Source organism: Metopolophium dirhodum, chromosome 4, assembly GCF_019925205.1.
Source record: "Metopolophium dirhodum isolate CAU chromosome 4, ASM1992520v1, whole genome shotgun sequence".
NCBI classification, from domain to species: domain Eukaryota; kingdom Metazoa; phylum Arthropoda; class Insecta; order Hemiptera; family Aphididae; genus Metopolophium; species Metopolophium dirhodum.
The window spans coordinates 17,356,489-17,375,567 of record NC_083563.1 but is presented as its reverse complement, the minus strand read 5'-3'; the positions used below and the strand labels follow the sequence as shown (position 1 = coordinate 17,375,567).

General features: G+C 34.6%; 1 protein-coding gene across 3 annotated transcripts in view; it reads right to left on the bottom strand.

The window, feature by feature from the left end:
* Window positions 1-646: 646 nt before the first annotated feature.
* Window positions 647-19,079, bottom strand: part of LOC132942394 (hemicentin-2) — a 51,656-nt gene continuing 33,223 nt past the window's right edge. Inside the window, exons 2-12 of one of the 3 annotated variants that reach the window (XM_061010716.1) lie at window positions 9,564-9,750; window positions 8,930-9,390; window positions 6,769-7,947; window positions 6,094-6,677; window positions 5,579-5,731; window positions 4,441-4,735; window positions 4,187-4,361; window positions 3,258-3,433; window positions 2,931-3,101; window positions 2,542-2,724; window positions 647-2,462 (exon numbers count right to left, since the gene is read on the bottom strand). In XM_061010716.1, coding sequence (XP_060866699.1) covers window positions 2,284-2,462; window positions 2,542-2,724; window positions 2,931-3,101; window positions 3,258-3,433; window positions 4,187-4,361; window positions 4,441-4,735; window positions 5,579-5,731; window positions 6,094-6,677; window positions 6,769-7,947; window positions 8,930-9,390; window positions 9,564-9,750 — 3,743 coding nt within the window. In that variant the 3' untranslated portion in view covers window positions 647-2,283. The remainder of the gene's footprint in view (window positions 2,463-2,541; window positions 2,725-2,930; window positions 3,102-3,257; window positions 3,434-4,186; window positions 4,362-4,440; window positions 4,736-5,578; window positions 5,732-6,093; window positions 6,678-6,768; window positions 7,948-8,929; window positions 9,391-9,563; window positions 9,751-19,079) is intronic. The other 2 variants (XM_061010717.1, XM_061010718.1) reach the window with 2 other exon arrangements.

Here is a 19,079-nt window from a genome sequence, read left to right as displayed (position 1 = left end):
TTTGAGTTTCAGCTCCTGCTTGTGGATCAATGAAATTAATTTTATGATTTACGGTATTGTGGATATAGCCATGATCGTTTAAACAGCTGTAAAAAATGGTCGTCCCTCAATTTCTCTTTTAATAATTGGAAGCAAAGTTGCGCGGTCTCTTTTTTGAACGATAAACAATCGACGTTCTACTATATTATCACGTCTACAACACATTCCAAACACCCACGGCCCTGTACGCGTACACCGTAATTTCGATTAGTTAATTCAGTATCAGTATCAGAACTGCTAGATCCTGATACTACAATTTCTTCTCTAGGTTGACGATCTCCTAGAAGGTATTTGTAGATAGCATACGACACTAGTATTCAGTGCGTAGATAGCATACGACACCGCTACCAAAAAGTTATACAAATAAAACATAATTTTTGAATGTATCTAGTATCTAAATCATAAAAAGATACTAGAAACAAGTAAAAAAAGTATTTAAATACAAAATACAAGATACAATTATATTTCAGGTACATATGTAAAATACTAGTATCTGAGATGGACACTGGTACTATAAATTATAAATCATATATTCATTTTGCAAACAATAAATTATTTTGGTCACCAAGGAAAATATTTTTAAGAATTCAAATAATTTAGACAGTCATTTAGTACATAATATATTTCTTTTTCTTTTATTTCGATATATAATATCCCACGCATTGCACAATGAAGAATAATGACTAACAGCAAAATCAATATGAGATAAAAACAACAAGTCATATTTAAAAAAATTAATACACTTGGGAAAAGTATACTTAAGTAATATTATATATATATTTATTTTATGCAACTGGTTATGGGCTGTGTGACATACAAAGCAGACCATTAACAATATTATTTTGTTGCTTATAAAATGTTATTTATATTTTTCCCGTTTTATTCACAAAAATAAATTTTAAGTATAGGTTCTAAAAGGCTAGAATAGTATTATAATATTGATGGGACTTAAATTTATATACAACAATACCTATTTTCTTTTTCTTTCTTATTTTTTTTAAAAAAAAACTAAAATATAAATACAAAATAAAAAACAAAATTTACAAAAAAAAAAAACAAATTTGAGTAACACTCATACTTGCAGCAGTCAAATTATAACTTTAATATAAATGTATTATATATAATATCATTAAAATTACTTAACTTTTCTATTAAAATAAATATACTTAAGTAAATACAATGACAGTATGAACAAAAAAAAAATGTATTTACATGGTGTTTATAAGCACATTAATTTATAATGGCACATACCTAATTTGTTCTGATAATAATTATGTTCAACGTATTCTTGACCTATCAATCTACACTCATGCCTCATCAATTCACTTTCATTATTTTGAACCTTGTTGGAAATAGGAACCAGGCACAAATTAAAAAAGTTCATAAATTATAGAGCATAAAATCTGTGACAGGTTTGCTACAACTCTCCATGAGTGTACACGAGAGGTCAAGATATTAAGTAAAATACCGGACAGTCTTGGGTCAGTAAACAATCAAAATACAAAACATAAAAAAAATAAATATAGAAAATTGATCTTTTATAATGAAGAAAAAATGAGGAACATGTGTCTTTTATCGATGTGCGTTCAAATTAATACTGTAATAGGTTTAATGCCGTAATTATGTTATCACCACACAAATGCTATAAAATTAGAGATTTTTTTAAAAAAAACGGGTCCTTATAAGGAGTAATACATCTACTATCCCACACACATCATTTATGTATAATTCGCTATATTTATACACTAAGTGAGAATGTGAGATTATACGTGGGTAAGTGACAAACTCCGATAGTTACACAAAGTTATGGCGCAATCTAACATAACACAAATAATAAAATTTATATTAAAGAATATTGTAGTAGACATATTTTACATTTCCAATGTTATAAAAAAAAAAACTAGCAGCAATACAAAATTTTAAAAAAAAGATGGATTTTTTTAATAAGTGCATTTTGTCATTAAGTTAAGCCATACGCGTTCATCAATGAAATGGAATATCTCAACACTCGTCAAGATAGCAAAGAAAAATTGTTTACACACATAGATTGCATGTTATAGAACACAAAGGCAGTGTGGTGGAAACTGAATATAACTAAAGTTTAAAATATGGTCTAAAGATGGATGTTGAGCACAAACAAAATTTTGAGATCTGATGACACCTTAACAACACAACGACATTTTGTTTATGTACAAGAACAATGTCAAAATTAAAACACTATACACATAGGGCAATGCACCGCATCTAAACAATAATTTCTCTGATTATGCGTCGCGTCCGTGAATTTGGTGTAGAATATCCAGACTCGAGACTTTCGTCATATGACATGGACAGATGTGGTTGAGGTTTCATGTGCTCCTCATTGTCAATAAGCTGCTCGAGGTAAGGGTCAGGCAAGCCACTCACGTCACCGTATGGTGATTCTAAACAAAAATAAATAGGTTTCGATTAATATTATAGGTGCTGAAACGTTGGGTAGTTTTAGAAGATTATTGTACATACCAAGATGAGGGTCCCGTCTGCGGGTTTTATCGGCCGGTTGTAAATGACCGCTATGAATATAGTCTTGCCTTGAAGGTACGTGGCTGTGAGTGCTATAATCGGGGCTGGCAGATGTGAGTTGTGGATAGTGTGCGTAATCATCCATATTTCCATAGCCACCGTGAGTCAATGGATCATAACCTCCTGTAAGAACAAATCAATAATCAATATTTATTACAAACTCGATAATAATTATAACCTAATGCTGTTTATGCTGTTTTGTTTGTATAAAGAATTGAAAAAACAAGTTCATACAACATTTAAACTTTAAAGTAGACTTGAATCCATGTAAATTTTAAATAAACCTTTTAAACATCATATATATAATAATAATTATAAAATATAATCACCATAGTGGTTCATGCGTTCAGCCATATGTAAATGATCATCGCGAGAGATGTGTGTACCACCAGTACTACCATTACCGCCCATTTTCAATTGCCACAGAGAATCTTGAGAGTTAACCGAACCACCATTATTTGAATTTGAATAACTGTTTTCTACGTATCCAACATTGACCCCTGAAAAAAAAATTATACATATTAGTAAACCCATGTTAGTATGTTATGTTATATTTTTTGTATCAGAAATATATCAATTCCATATAACTATTTATTATTGTTTAAATAAAGCTTTACATTCATTCATTAATTTAGTCATTATTTATTAAAGCTTACATTCACCATTCGGACGCAATCCGTTGCCCGTGTGATAAGTGTTGTAGTCGTTTTGAGATCCATACACACCATTCTTAGTGACATCGTGAACTAGATCTACAGATTGCTGTAATGCTTTGTTGTCAAGGCCAGGTTCGGTGTAAGGTGGGGGTCCATGAATAATACTAGGGTGAACGCTGAAAAAAAATAGCTCATTTGAAAAAACATAACCAAAAGACTTTTCAATATTAACTGATATCATTCAAAAGCATCAAAGATAGTATAACACACTAAAATCTAAAAGTATATCAAATTCTAAGAAGCATTGTCTAACCTAAACGTGAATGGCAAATGGCCCAAAATTTATAATACTCACCAATTACAAAAACGCCAAATGTAGCGTGTAATCATAGAAAGAATAATGTAAAATATGAATAATAGTGGTTTTACAAAGAAGATATTATAACAAATTCAATTTCGAGTTATATACTACTAAGATTAGATCATTAAACATTTACATCAAAACCATTTAAAACTACTAGTTATATAATATATTAGTGCAAGTACAAAAATAAATATTTTTCAAAAACTGATTCAAACTATTGTTAATAGAATGATTAGAATAAATATTTTTATATTAAATTATAAAATATTAAAATAATTGTAAATACATTTTTAATAATAATGTAGTATGCACTATATTAATTTTGAAATACCTAAATAAATCGAGTAAATATGTATCTATTCTGATACAAGAAAATTCAAAATATTAAAATAATAATTTAATTTAAATTCACATTTTTTTTTAAATTTAAAATTGAAGCATTTAATAAAAGTAAACAAGTGTTCAAATTATTGTAGTAACCCATTGAATATACATTGTATTAGTTAAACACTAAGACTAGGTGTACATACAAGAATAGGGAAACAAAATGGTTTAGAGAACTTACGTTGAAGAATCCATTTCATATTCTTTGCCCGTAGTTTTCTTGGCTGTTTTGCGCTTGCAACGACAGAAAATAAACAAAAGTGCCACAAATAGAATGAAAACAGCACATGATATGACCAGAGCAATTAGTGTAGGAGTTGCCATCGCTTGTTGTTCTTTTACAAAATTTGCACCAACTAAAAAGAAAATAATAATTAATAACTTCATTCTAAAATAACTCATTGCCTAGCAGAATTTTATATCAAGAATACTTACTTTCAGCTTCTGTGTAATCACCACATGTGGTCTGACTAGACCGAAGACACAATCGAACTCTTATGCGGACATCATCTGCTGGTTTATCAATAAGATCTTCATCTTCACTACCAGCAATTAAGTTTAGATCATCTTCATCCAATGAACGAGCGCCAGTGCTCTGGCGACGTGAAACTAAAGATAGTATGGTAGCTTCACGATGTGTGGATGTGCTGCCACTAACTGCAAGTGGCAAAGTTTCAATCAAATGCCAATCTTCACGAGCACCTCCCATAGATGCTTCGACAACACCAACCTAAAATAAAAATTGTCATGTTAAATTATTTAAAATAATAATAACTTAAATTTAGATTTAAGAAAATGACAATATACAACTTTTATAAAAAACTGAACTTCATTCAGAAATTTTTCAATGTATAAGATTTTTGTTGTTTTTAAGAAAACTATTAATTTGTTCAAATAATTGCTATTGGTATAGAAGTTTTAATAAGATTAAGGCGGCAGAGACATTTTTGTATGTAAAATGTATACATTTTTTGTTCATTGTAATAAGTTATTCTATATTCCGATAACAATTTTGAAATCAGATTATACTTTTTACTTTTTTAAATTCCTATCAACTTTTTTTTTGGCATTATTTAAAATTAAAACGTATAAATATGTCTTGATTAAAAATTTACATTTATGTAAAAGTAAAAAAACAAAAATATCTACGTAAATTAATGTTATTAACAAATTGAATCTATTTTCAGAAATTTTATCCGGTAAATTGATCCGGATGGACAAAAAGAACATACTTTTAGTGCAATAGTACATGGGCGTGCAGAAGTTACACGTTATGATAGGTATAGTGTACACGCATACTAATAACCATTTACTAAGCATACAATCACACGGTTCGTACGTGCATACTCCTCATATTGCCTAAAATTAACTTCTTAAAAACAGACCGTTTGTTTTGTAATCCCTTTAATGTAACTTTCTTTATTGTCAGAATTATTGTGAATAAAAATTAGACCAAAATGTTTTGACAAAGAGTCATAAACTTTTTTACGACACTTGGTTTAAACTTTTCTAAACTATTTAAATGACAAGAATTAAAATTAAAAGAAAATTTCAGATGAAAGTTAAATCTTACAAGTTGTAAACAAGTTGCGCCGATGTTGATAGTTAAAGCATGAGATTCAGGATCAAATGTTACACGTTGAGGCGCTGGTATACGATCCACTTTAGTCATAGCTACTGTCTCCTGTGAATACTCGCTATGTCCTTTAGTATTGTAAGCTTTTACCTGAAAATAAATTAAAATTTTAATTGGGTTCCATATTCAATCCTATATATTTAATGATTATAGCCCACTACGTATAATAGCAAAAGTAACACAATATTATATTTATCACACGCTATGTGATTAAAAAAAAACCAATTAAAAAATTAAGTTTAAAAATTAGGTACCTATCTCAAAAGCATAATAATTTATTAATTATAGCCTCAAACTCAGTTCCGTTTGATTTCATGGATAGTTTGTTCTTTTACTACACTTATCTCTTTGATATAAATTTGTTCAACCATGATGTATTTAATTACTCAACTCTTAAGTTGATTCATATTTTTATTTTCATTTTACCTGTTATTTTAAACAAAAATATTTACCTTGAATAAGTAACTTTGATGTTGATCCAAGCCAGTCACGTTGCATGGGTTTTTGGTTTGGCAATCGAACTCTTGCCATCTTTCCGGCTGATTTAACCTCTTGGCCGAGTAACAATCACTGTCGAATTCGTTTTCATCCACGGAAACCTTTTTATAGTTTACAAAGTGTTTAGTATTGATAACACCGCCGTTGAAACCGCTGCTCCATTGTAAAACGACATTGTTGTGGCCAATGTCGAAAGCTGTTACGTTTTCTGGATGGTCAGGTGGTCCTTTAGGCTGTAGTTTAATTGTAGGCTTTACGCTTCCCAAAGTGTTGGCTACACGACAACTGTAATCGCCATAATCGGTCTCTCGGAGGTTGGATACTTGCAACACGCTAGTGTAAATGTCACCACCGCTTTCGTTTATGGTTGTGTTTATTTCGTAGTGACCGTCGCTGCCGGCTAGCAAAGGAGCCATGTGATTGTTATAACTCCACTGGAATTCCGGTCGAGGATACGATTGCACCCGACAAATGACTTCAGCTGTCTCGTACAAATCACTGGCTACTTTGTTAAATTGGTGGAGCACGATAGGTTCGTCTGTTTCGGAGAATAAGAATAAGAATAAGAATACAATATAACAAATGTCTAACGAAAAAATGATTAAAACCATTATAAAACTACGACTTACGTTCGATTCTGAGGAGCATGCTGGACTCGACTTTCTTGACGTCGTTCTCGAACGCGCAGGAATACACCCCTCGGTCCGACGGCACCAACTGGTTACCTCGAGGCCTCTCCTTGCCGTGGAACTTGAGAGTACTGTGCACGGTGGTCACACCGTTGCTGTTATCCGTCTCGTCGGTGCTCACGTCGAACCAATCTGGCAGCACTTCTTTGCCGTCCTTGAACCAGGTGACCGCAGGCTTGGGCTTTCCCTGCGCGGCGCAGATGGCCGAAAATCCTATGTCCGATGCGCGTCTGGTAACGTGCGGCTGCAACTTGGTAACGAACTTCGGGGCGTGGTGGACGGTAAGCAGCACCGAAGACGCGTCGCCGTTGCCCATCTCGTTGATCGCCTGACACCTGTATCGGCCCTCGCTGCCTAGGTGCACCGACGGGATGGTGTATTTCGGGCCGGTGGACAGTATCGTGGCGCTGGTGGACGGGTCACCATTTGAATCGAACTCACGCCACCACTTGTACTGCGGTGTCGGCCAGCCGGGCGGCGACGCCGAGCACGTGAGCGTCACGCCTGTGCCCTCGGTGGCCACGGGTCGGTCGGGAGTGATGCGGGCCACGCCGGGACGGTGCCTGACGAGGAGCGTGAGGGACGCGTTGCCGATGCGGTTAATGCGCTGCCGAGACAACGACGATGGGTACAGAATGTTGATGGCACGGCACGTGTACACGCCACCAGAGTCGGCGGTCACCTTGGGTATGCGGAGCACGTCACCGGATTGTCGGAAGTCGGGACGCCCGTCCCGGATCCACTCGACGGATATCGGCGCCGGGTTGGCGGAAACGTTGCACTGGATGGTGATGCCGTCTCCCTCCTCAGCCTCGCGCTGCCTTGCCGCCCCCGGTCCCACGTCTACGGTCACTACGGGCGGGTACTGAACGTCCAGCACCAGTTCCGCCTCGCGAGTCTGCCCCAGTCCGTTGTCGGCCATGCACGTGTACGTGCCCGCGTCCTGGGTGGTCACCTTTTGGATGACGTGCGTGAAAGACGTGGCTATGAAACGGTCGTCGCGCATCCACCGTACGTTGTTGACGCGTGGCTTGGCGTCCACGTTACATTGCAGCGTGATGGACTCGTCGCGTTCCACTCGTAGCGGGTTCTCCGGTCCAATCTGGACGCGAGGGTAGTCTGAAACCGGAAATGCGACCGTTAAGAGGACATGCGTTTCACAGACAAATTGTAGGTACATACAAATTATACGTTTAACGCCGGTCGACTACAACCGATTTTATGTAGAGAAATTATAGAGATATAACATCCCATTGACACGAAAAACAAAAGATACCGTTTTTTTAGAAGGCACCTCGTTTGAAATATTATATAAACAAACAGTTAGAATATTAGAAAATTAATTAATTCTCACTAATTTTAATTAACGTAGGTAATGAAAACACTATTATTTAGATGCATATTGAATTTTAAGATATTCGTTATCTTATATTATTTTAATATGTGTTTTAACTCTAAAATCGCAATATATAACTAATAGTATATATTGTCTATAAATGCGTCACAACCTATATTTTATATAAAATTTTGAAAAACGCTACACCCAACAACGGCTATGAAATGAGATACCTGCTAGGTACTTTGAATATATTATTTAAATATTCAATTTTTTTAAAACGTTCTTAATTAATACATTCTTATAAACGCAGGCGGACGTCCCGAAATTATTATACCCAGATTTTGGAATGTGTCAGTGTTTTTATTATTATTATTTGAACATAATCGAAAATACAACACGGTATTTCCGTCCACATAAATTGTATACATGCTTTGATTTATCAACACAATGATTAGTCGGTTAGATTCTACTGCACTTTCTATTATAGAACCGTTAATAAACTAACACCAACCATCAGACGACTTCAGTTAATTCTGTTTAAACAAGACATCGAATAAATAAATCTCTCGTCACTTATTTTAAAAGGGCCGTCAGTGTTGCAATGCAGCGTGGGTTGTACATTCAAACATATTGTCTGTGCATCGGCATGAAATCAATACATTAAACTATTTTCGGATATTAAGAAGCCACGTGGTTATCGTTCATCCTGAACACCCTAGTAATTATTTTTAGATCCCAAACAAATCTATTGATAGTACTTACAGTTTACACTCAGTGTGGTCCTAGTTTCGAACTTTGTGCCTTCGACCATAGCCCTGTTCCACACCACGCACCGATACACTGCACCATCATCTTCACGAGTTGGCGTCACTTGCAACACAGCTGATGTGATGGATTCCTTGGTGCTGGTACCACTTCGTGTCACAGAATCGATAGGATCACGAACACCTTCACGATACCATCTGACAATAGGTTCAGGGCTGCCACCAGAACTTGTGCAAGACAATTCTAACGCACGTCCTTCGGTAGCCACGGGGTTGGTTCCGGGTGAGATACGTGGTGGACTAGGTGGTGTTAATACAGTAATTTGGAAACTCTGTGAATGAATTTCTCGGCCAGTACCAGCTTCCTTCAATCGACACTCGAACTTGCCGTTATCCCTCTCATACGTCGAGTTAGAAATTAGTAAATCATAAATTCCTAGTTCGGGACGGAAATCGAGTCTAAAAAAAATATACATAATTATAGATATAATTTATAATGCCAAAAATGCGTCAATTATTGAAGTTAAAATTACGCAATATACTAATATTAAAAATACAATTTCAAAGAGTCAATATTTTTTTTAAATAACAGTATAACATAATATTAATAAATCGTTAAGTTTGCTACTTACTTATAGTTGCCTTCCAACGGAGTCGCTTTGATAGCTACATTGTCTTGGTTGTGCTTGTTAGTCCTAAGCCAATAATATTGGGTATCTGCAACAGTTGACGGCAGCTGTCCATTGAATCGGCATTTCAGTGATATGTCTTCGCCTTCTCTGGTGTCGGTAAGTCCTTCTTGTCCCAGACACGACCATCCTGTAGACAAAATAACAAAGACTTCATGAGTAAAAATGTATAATTGTGTTAACCATAAGAATATTATCATAATATACAGTTTAAATACGCGTAATGGCATTATCATAATATATAGGCTCGTATGTTGGTAATGAATAATGTTTATGTTTTAATTTTCATGTAAAACACAATTACACAAATCATTTTTATAGTCTCCCACCGGGTGGGTTTCGCAAACGCGACGTGTGTCTTATACGATAGTTTAGTAGGAGATAAAAAACGCACAGACTATGCTGGAAACTGATGGGCGGGTGTGGGTGGAGAGGCGCCCAAAACCCGAATGTAAGCTACAGGCATCGTTCTGACAAACGGCCGGCCGGCACATTAAATGGTAATCAAGAGAAATGAGTGTCGTCGTTTCGGAATGTGGTACACTGGTATAGGTAGGTACGTAGGTAATACGCGCATGTAATGGCCAACAAAATTGCTTGTTTACTACCAGTCAGCCAGTGGTTACGATTTTATATGTACTTAATTTGCAACCACCGCAAAACGTTCACAGCTGATGGAGTTTTGCGAGTATTTCGCCCGAACAAATTAAATATTAATTAATAATAACAAAACCTTACCTAGCTCATTGTTGCAACAAACGGCCAAACAGCGTATTAAAAACTATAGGTAGGTACTATTTTCTGATAATACTAAACAACCACCACAATATAAAACAGCGGATCAATTCAAATCATTTTACAGCCGAATGGTTTGTTCATTGAATTTATATATGTAGGTAACTAGGTATATATATCTCAGGCAAATACTGCAAAGGAGTGATGCCCGCACGGGGATGGCCGGGCGTAATTTATTTATATGGAACTACGGCCAGGGGATAAGAGAGCAAATTTAGTTATCGTTGACTGGACACGGTGAGACGAAACTGTCGATGAACCGGGAAATTTATCGGTTTAATGATTATATATTATGATGAACAGACAACGATCATTGATGGTATAGTGTTTTTTTTTTCGTTGGGTAATGGAAATTACAGTGGGAACTGTAAATAAATCATTTTCCATTACTTAAACTGCACGATCTGTCTCGATTGAAGCATTAAACTAACATTTGTCGGAGAAAAAAATCACAACAGTTTATTATATTCCATTTGAATATTTTAAATTATTTTTAAGAAAACTATCGTTCGTTCCAGACGAGTTCAACCATCAACCGTATAATTTAGATACAGTTTTGTTTGGCAATCGCACGCCAACATCTCTTTGGTAGGAAAAAAATACCCTTTTTGTGTTCTTTTAACCCCAACACGCGCGTACACAAGCTGTCACAGACTATAGAAGAACCATCCATTACCAACTAAGGGAAAAGGGCACAATTTTAATTATTTACAAACAGCCCTCTCCCCACAAAACATACAACCAATAGTATACGCTACTAAGTATTGCAGGCCTACTTATTTCACTTAGTTTTTCATTTCATCAAACAGCAATATGGAAAGAAAAAACTAAAATATTCGTTAAGGTGAAGTAATTATATGTAAGTTATTATTCTAAACGCGACGTGCCAAGAAAATATTAAAAATAAAATAAACGATTTACAAATATTGTGTTGTAGTTGGTAGATTTAAATTATTATGGATGTTATTATGTTAAAGAAATCTGGCCGCGTATTATTGTTATGATGACTACCACGTAATACAACGTACTATGCATCATATAAAGAATAATATTATATGCATAATGTACATAGATAAGTAAAACGATGAAGACAAACGACCGTGACATGCGGGACACAACGACGAATTTGGCTGGCAGTAAACTATACAAAGATCGAATTGTAATAAGAAAGAGTTGCGCGAAGAAGAGAATGAATAATAACCATAAAATACATCATTCAAATTAGAAGCAACGTAGGACGACGGCGGACTATACGGATAACAATAATGTCATCAATGCAGAGAGGATAAAACGTGGCAATCAGTGGTGATTGTGATTTAAATACAGAAATCTCGCGTAAATATTGAACCCTAGTAAAAACCTAGTAAAAACACAATAGATCCCGCTACGACGAACCACACACACGGCGGGTGCGGCGATCGTTCCGTATGTGTAGGCACAGTGAACGGTGGTGGTGTGTTATTCATAAGACGATACTTATACGCGCGACGTGCCGACGACGGTGTTGCGCGGCCAATTTTTTTCCATCGGATCGGTATTTCGGCGGGCTAAGGATTTTACATAATGTCTCAAAATATATACCGAAATACTCGTTATATTATACTATATGGTGTAAGCGTATTTCTCGTGTGTCCGAGAGTCGATTTCTTAAGCTCATTGTTATTCATAATAGGCGAAGGTAACCAAATCAGCTACGGTGGCTTACACACTCAAACACACACACACACACACACACACACACACACACACATATGCGCGCGCGTACCGGTAGCATAGGACGTGTGAACGTCTTCCACGAACGAAACGGAATCGTCTTCACACGGCTGCGAGCCATTACAAATTCGTCATCACACTCACTCTTTGAATATAGTATAAATTATTATTATTATTATTATACAAGTCGGTATGGTAAACGCAATGGACGACGGCGACGACACATTCTTCAGCAGCGGAGCACACGCGAACGAAAAAAGGACAACAGGTAACGAGACACACACACACACACACACACCTCGTATAACGAATTTGTGGTAGCCATACCGCAACAAAAAGGGTTACCGCGGTCGATGTGCAACGGGCGGGTGGTGTGGAGTGTGGTCGCGATATCATTATATTATACCTATACTGTATACATAATATAACACACGCACTACAAACATGCAGCGGTCGTTGGTGTGTGCACATGAGCCACGAATTATTATTATAATATAGTATGTTTGTGTGTACGGTTTGTCTCGTGTCGGAGGAAGAGGCGTATGAAAATATATTATATTATAACATACGACTAGGGGTTTGTGCACGCGGGGGCCACAAAGGCTACTCCACCTCCCCATCATGCGCACCCTTGTAAAAGGGGATGAATGTCATAAAGGTTACACGCGACTGACTACGCGAGTGTGTTTTACCGCCGTCGACAATATACGCGACAACAGTTGCACGAGTGCGATAACAATAATAATGTTCGACGCGCGCGGAATCATAATATATCATACAATATACAATATTTACGTTTTCGACGTGCACAAGGAAGCAGAGAGTACGACTGATCGGTGATCTTTTTTTTGGCACGGACCGTAAAATAATATTATCATCACACCGTCGGCGACTTTCGGCTTTTCCCGTCCACAGCGATTTCCGCACAGTTCGCAGTGTATAGTGATTAATTAATATTTTCTCCCGATCGTCGTCATGTTATTGTTACTATCGTGTAGTCATCGCATTGCACGTCTGCCGGCGCTTCTCGGGTACAATGTAATGATAAAAATATTATATAATATGTAACGAGTTGTACTCGCTGCCGATTCTTCTTGGTTTTCCTTTGTTCGGTTTGTATAGGTTCGTCGCGTCCCCAGGTATATAAGGAGGTATAGGTACTAAATAAAAAAAATCATCTTCCATATATATAATATTACCTAGATTCGGTCTCGATAATGTAATATATATGTGGGTAGACCTAACCTTATTCTTCATCTTCTTCCATTTCTCGTAACGATTTTCGAGGTCATCACGATTAATCAGAGCCGCCACCGCCGCCGATGGCCCGCGGGTCGGACCGGCGCGCCGTGGCGCGGAAGGGCAGGTGGCGGCAACACGGTAAAACATCTGTCCGGGCGGTTATTTCGACGCGCGGCCAGTCGGTTTCACGCCCGCCGCCCATGCCGCCAGCTCGCGCGATAACGACGATGACACGACGAGCACCTGTTGAGCACCACGACAGCAGTTCATGCCACCACCGCGCGCTCGCTCTTTTCTCTCTCAGTCATCCTTCTAACAACAACCCTCGACGGTAATGAAATGACCAAAACGGATTGATAATTATTGTTATTCGTGTGCCCGCCCGCCCCCATCACGCCTGTATTTAGTTATATTTCCGAGAAATTCAACAGCCATCATCATCGTCGTCGTCGTCTAACGTTGGGGTTTATTTTACGACTTAGGGCCGTAGGCGCCAAAAAATAATAATAACAAAACCAGCTATCGGCCGATCGGACGACTATATAATTACACACAATTGCAGGTTATATACATACGACTACAATAATGATACTTAAAACAAGGTTATTCCGAACATAAAACTACCAATACCAGTTTTAGGACGTTTTACGTTTTCCTTGGAAATATCATAATAATGTTATCATCTGCAAAGTAAAACTTAGTATAACGAGTTTTCCCGCATTAAATTACCACCTACCATTAAACATGAGTCAAATCATTTGTTGAAAAAGAAATTCGCAAACGATTTAAAATGGTAAAACTAGGCCGGATGCGTGATTCGATAAAACATTTTAATACCCGAATTAAAGCAGATGTTGACCCTATTTTAATATCTATATTTCGTCAGTCTGTACAATTTTTATTTAAAAATACAAACATATATAATATACATATTTACATTGAAATATCGAAATTATACATTATTTATGACTTCAATATTTAAGCCATTATAAGTAAAGCCAATATAAAGGTATATACTAAAGAAAGAATATTTTAATGACGTCTACAGTGTAACGACTTAAATTAATACGTTGTAAACTAAAAAGTTAAAAGTACCTATACACAGAGTACCCACATTTAAGCAATATTTAAAAAATGTATGTACATAGGTAAATTAAGTTTTCAGTTATTTCCATTGTATTAAACTTAATAATAATATATTTAGATATATTAGAAGTATCACAATAATATAACAAGTATAACAACATATAAAAATGAGAAATAGTTAAAACTTTAAAGATATACCAATTTCAACGATAATGGGCTTTGGGAGTTTGGGTATTGTTAAAATAATTTCAGTTGATCTCCGATATAACTAGTGTAACGGAACATTTTTTAAATATCACCCTTGGCTATAACAAAGGTTGTCATAAAAAATACACTGGATGAATATTTAATTGTAAAAACAATAATAATGATAATCTTTTTGACTTTTATAGTGGTCCAAAATTAAAACTTTCCAAATAACCCCCGCTGCCACAAATCACAAAAAAAATTGAACCGCCGGTATTCATTTTTCGACATCCACTTCAGCCGTTCTGCGTGTTTTGAAGTTTTTTTCTTTTCAGTATGAATTGAGATTCCGCCCTTTTTGTTCGGGCCTCGCTCACAGTCACCCAGGAATCTTAATTGCACCCAAAGGGTGGTGGGCGGGTTTTTATTTTGGAGAGGAATGTGAATATAAAAAAAAATTAATAACTCAAACACAACCCTCCCACTCTCGAGAAGGGTGAAAAAGAATCTCAAAAGTCATTCCCGACATAGTAATTACGAATAAAATATTTAACAACGCATGTATACCCTTAGAACCTTTATCAAAATTAAACGAGCACGTATGCTGGGGTAGATTCTAGTGAGTTTTGCGATTTGTGTTTACTCATGTAGCAGATGTGTTTGATTTTGGTTTTGGTTAACGCTTTGTTATATTAAAAAAACAAGCAAATTTTAGACGACATTAAGGTTTTTGGTTATTACTTATTAGTGTATCTACCATAGTTCTATATATTTTTTATTATTATAATAAATCTCTAGGTGCCTAACCTCCTACTTGGAAATTAAATATAAATTCAAACCCATTTGTTTTAATATATTTAATAATCATTATAATAGTCATTAAAAGTATAGTTTCGTTGAATTAATTATTATTAGATATCTAGTTAAAAGGCCATAAACAGTTTAAATTATTATAAGTACTATTTTTTTTGGATTGGCTATTCTACATTTTTATAAATAAAATTACAAAAATTAAACGTAGAATTTCTAGAAACGTGTATCGATCGATCAGATGACTAACTACAAATATAAACCTCGTTCGTGGATTGTTTCATTAGTCACATCAATCAAATTTTAGGGGGGAAACACGACCTAATATAATTCATTCACTCCATTCTATTCACCGTTGTTCTACGGTTCGAAACGCACTTAGAATGCATATACATAATATAATCGTCTAGTAATTATTATTATGACGATTATGACGATGTACGTTTTCCTTTCAGCAAAAACATCTGCTCATAACTGTGGCCTTCATGGTCTACCGGGCACTGTCCGAATTGGATGGTATCATCAACATAACACACTTTCGAGCGTGAACGCAGAGTTCAATTCTACGAGGTGAAGATAACGTTTTCAAGTTCACATAATTAACTTATTGTCGTACTGTGCAGATTTTTTTTTAAAGATAAAAACAATTGGTTTGTTTTTAATTGTAAAAAAATAAATTTGTAGACGAATTAAAATATGATCATTTAACCATTATAATTAGATTATGCGTACCTACTTAAGTATAAATTTAACACTGTGCAAATAGCAAAATATTTAATGAGATATTTGGCCAATGAAATTAAATTAAAATAACGATTTTTTAAAGAAAATATGCATAAAAACTAAAATACAAGTTGCTACATGGTACGTAAGTTTGTTACAGTTTATTAATTTTTTGTGCAGATAAGATGGAAATACAAACTTAAAATTATGATAATATTTGTCTTTTTTTAATCATATATTATATCCTCCAAAATAGCGTACTCACAAAAAAAAATCATAGAACACTTAGTAGAACATTTGTCGTGTCATTGTCCTAGCGATGGACCGACCACGATGATTTAATGATAGAAAAGTAGGCTAAAATATTGTTAAATAATGTTTAAGACGAACGAAATGAAAAAAAAAATTATAACGATAAAATAAACTCATGGTCATGACTAGGCAAGCACAAAACAGATGAAAATGAACGTTGCAAAACACATATGAGATCAGCAGCACCGTTATAAGAATGATATCTGGTTTAGTGATCATAGAAAAGTCTATGATGGAAAACTGATGGATGTTTAATAGATCATTGTTGTTGCTCATGTGCTAATATTTTCAGAGATTTTTAAATATGATAATCCACGTAGGTACATAATATGCACAATTAGTTTTACATTTATTAGGAATAATCCATATAGAATTTTACAAATAAAGTAATTAGGTATATATAAATGATTGAAAAAGTTTCTATTTTTTTACGTACACGTACACGGTATACAGTACGCAAATCACAAATTATGTTTTTGAAATATTCAATAAAAGTCAATAGTAATTATGGGCACAATATGAGACATTTTAATGGATTTGATTTGATTGAAGAGAAAATTATTTAAATCGTAGAATATATTTACATTTTAAGTTTTAACCTATATGTCCAGCTGTCACCGAAAAGTTTCCAATCAATGATATTAATTTGCATCCCATCCCAGATTGGTTTTGATTTGTTGATCAATGAATGGCTATTTTTATATCAGATAATAAGTTGAGTTCAGAGACGTGCCAAAAGTCGATAACCAGCGAGATTATCTGATCAATGTCAAAAATATACTATTTATTTAGATATAGAAAGCAAAACCTCAAGGGATAAATAAATTAATGTTGGTTTGAGATTTAATGAATTCTTAGATTTCTATGGTTTTATCAATTCTATTGTTGTTTTTTAATTACCTATACTTGACGTTTACTATATATATATATATATATATATATACTCAAATTTACTCTGATCACGTTTTCATTAATTGATGTGACTAATAAATAAAATCGATTGATTTGGCTAGTGTTTATTACACCAGAACTTTAAAATAATGATATATTACATGAAATTATTTCATTACTTTAACAAAATAGGCATCAAAGGATTACCTACCAATATACTGGTTTACCAACCTAATTAACCATTTTATCTCTAAAATAACTAAATTCTCTATTATTAATTTATACCTTTAGGTTCCCATCGCGAAAATAACTTGTGATTATTATGATATTATGTTGATTTTTAAATTATCAAAATACCGACTAAACTTACACACTTATAAAAGTTTTTTAGTCGGAAATCAGGTCGTATTAATAGCGAATGTTTATAGTACGTACACGTGCATGGTTTTTGGTGATGGTTTAATAAATACTGTATGATGGAAACGCACATGGCAGTAATTAAACGGAACTGTTGGAGAAATAATATCTCCTGGGTCCTGGGTAAATACATATTATTTAAATTACATTTAAAATGATTAATATTTCAATGAGTTTGGCGAGATTTAAGTTTAAGTATATGATATTAACGGGTGGGGATAAGAAGAGAGAGAGAGAAAGAGAACGAAGAAAAGTGGTTTTATAATGTTCGACAGTAAAACAGTAGCACAAAGCTTTTAAAAATATCCGAAAAAGGATCCCACAAACGGGTTATTATTACACGAAATAATACACATATACTAATTTAACAATAACAATGCGTTTCTATAAAAAATAAATTGACGAATTAGGACAGTGATGCCCAAAACTCGAAGGCATTAGAGGGCAATGCCCCACCACCTACGGTTAATTTTTAAATCGAAACAAAATTCATAAAAATATGAATAATTTTTTCAAATATTAAAATGTCTTAGTTTTTATAATTATAGTTATCTTTATCATTTGTTTCTATAATTGGTAGTCCAAATGAGAACAATATTTTACTATTCTCACCCACCGAAGTTTTACGTGGGTATCAATAATTTAGTAGACGATAAATAATTTTGAATTGTTATTTCATATATACCTCGGTAGGTACTATTAAGTTTTGTATAACTTCACAAATTGAAATTTAATTACTTACGTCAATATAATAAAATCAATAGTTTAATTTTTAAAGCAGAACTTAGTCAACGATAATAACTATATTAAAATTGTTTATGATGTATTTATGTATAAAAAAACCGTGAAAATTAGTGAAAAAAATATGTTAATTTAAGACTATTATTGAACTTATGAAGCGTTATTAAATAATAAAATTACAATATGCATGAAATATTATCATAACTATTAAGTAAATTTACTTTTGTAAAACTGTTCTTAGATAATATTTTAAGCGAATTGCGTGTTGCAATCAAAACCTGGTACAATGGAAGCGATTTATTAGGAAAAAAATAATGATGGTATTGGCGTTTTTCGTTGCTCTGGATAAACCGGTTGTCCGTGCAGGAGGACCGCTGCGTGTACCACTTACCAGACCAGCGTTAGTCTCGAATTTACATACTCACAACACCGGTTGCACAAGATTGTCAAATAAGTTTATGGATTTACCTGAAACAACATAAAAATAAACCAATAAAAAACGTGGAAAATTAAAGACAAACAATGGTAATTTTAAATTAAAGT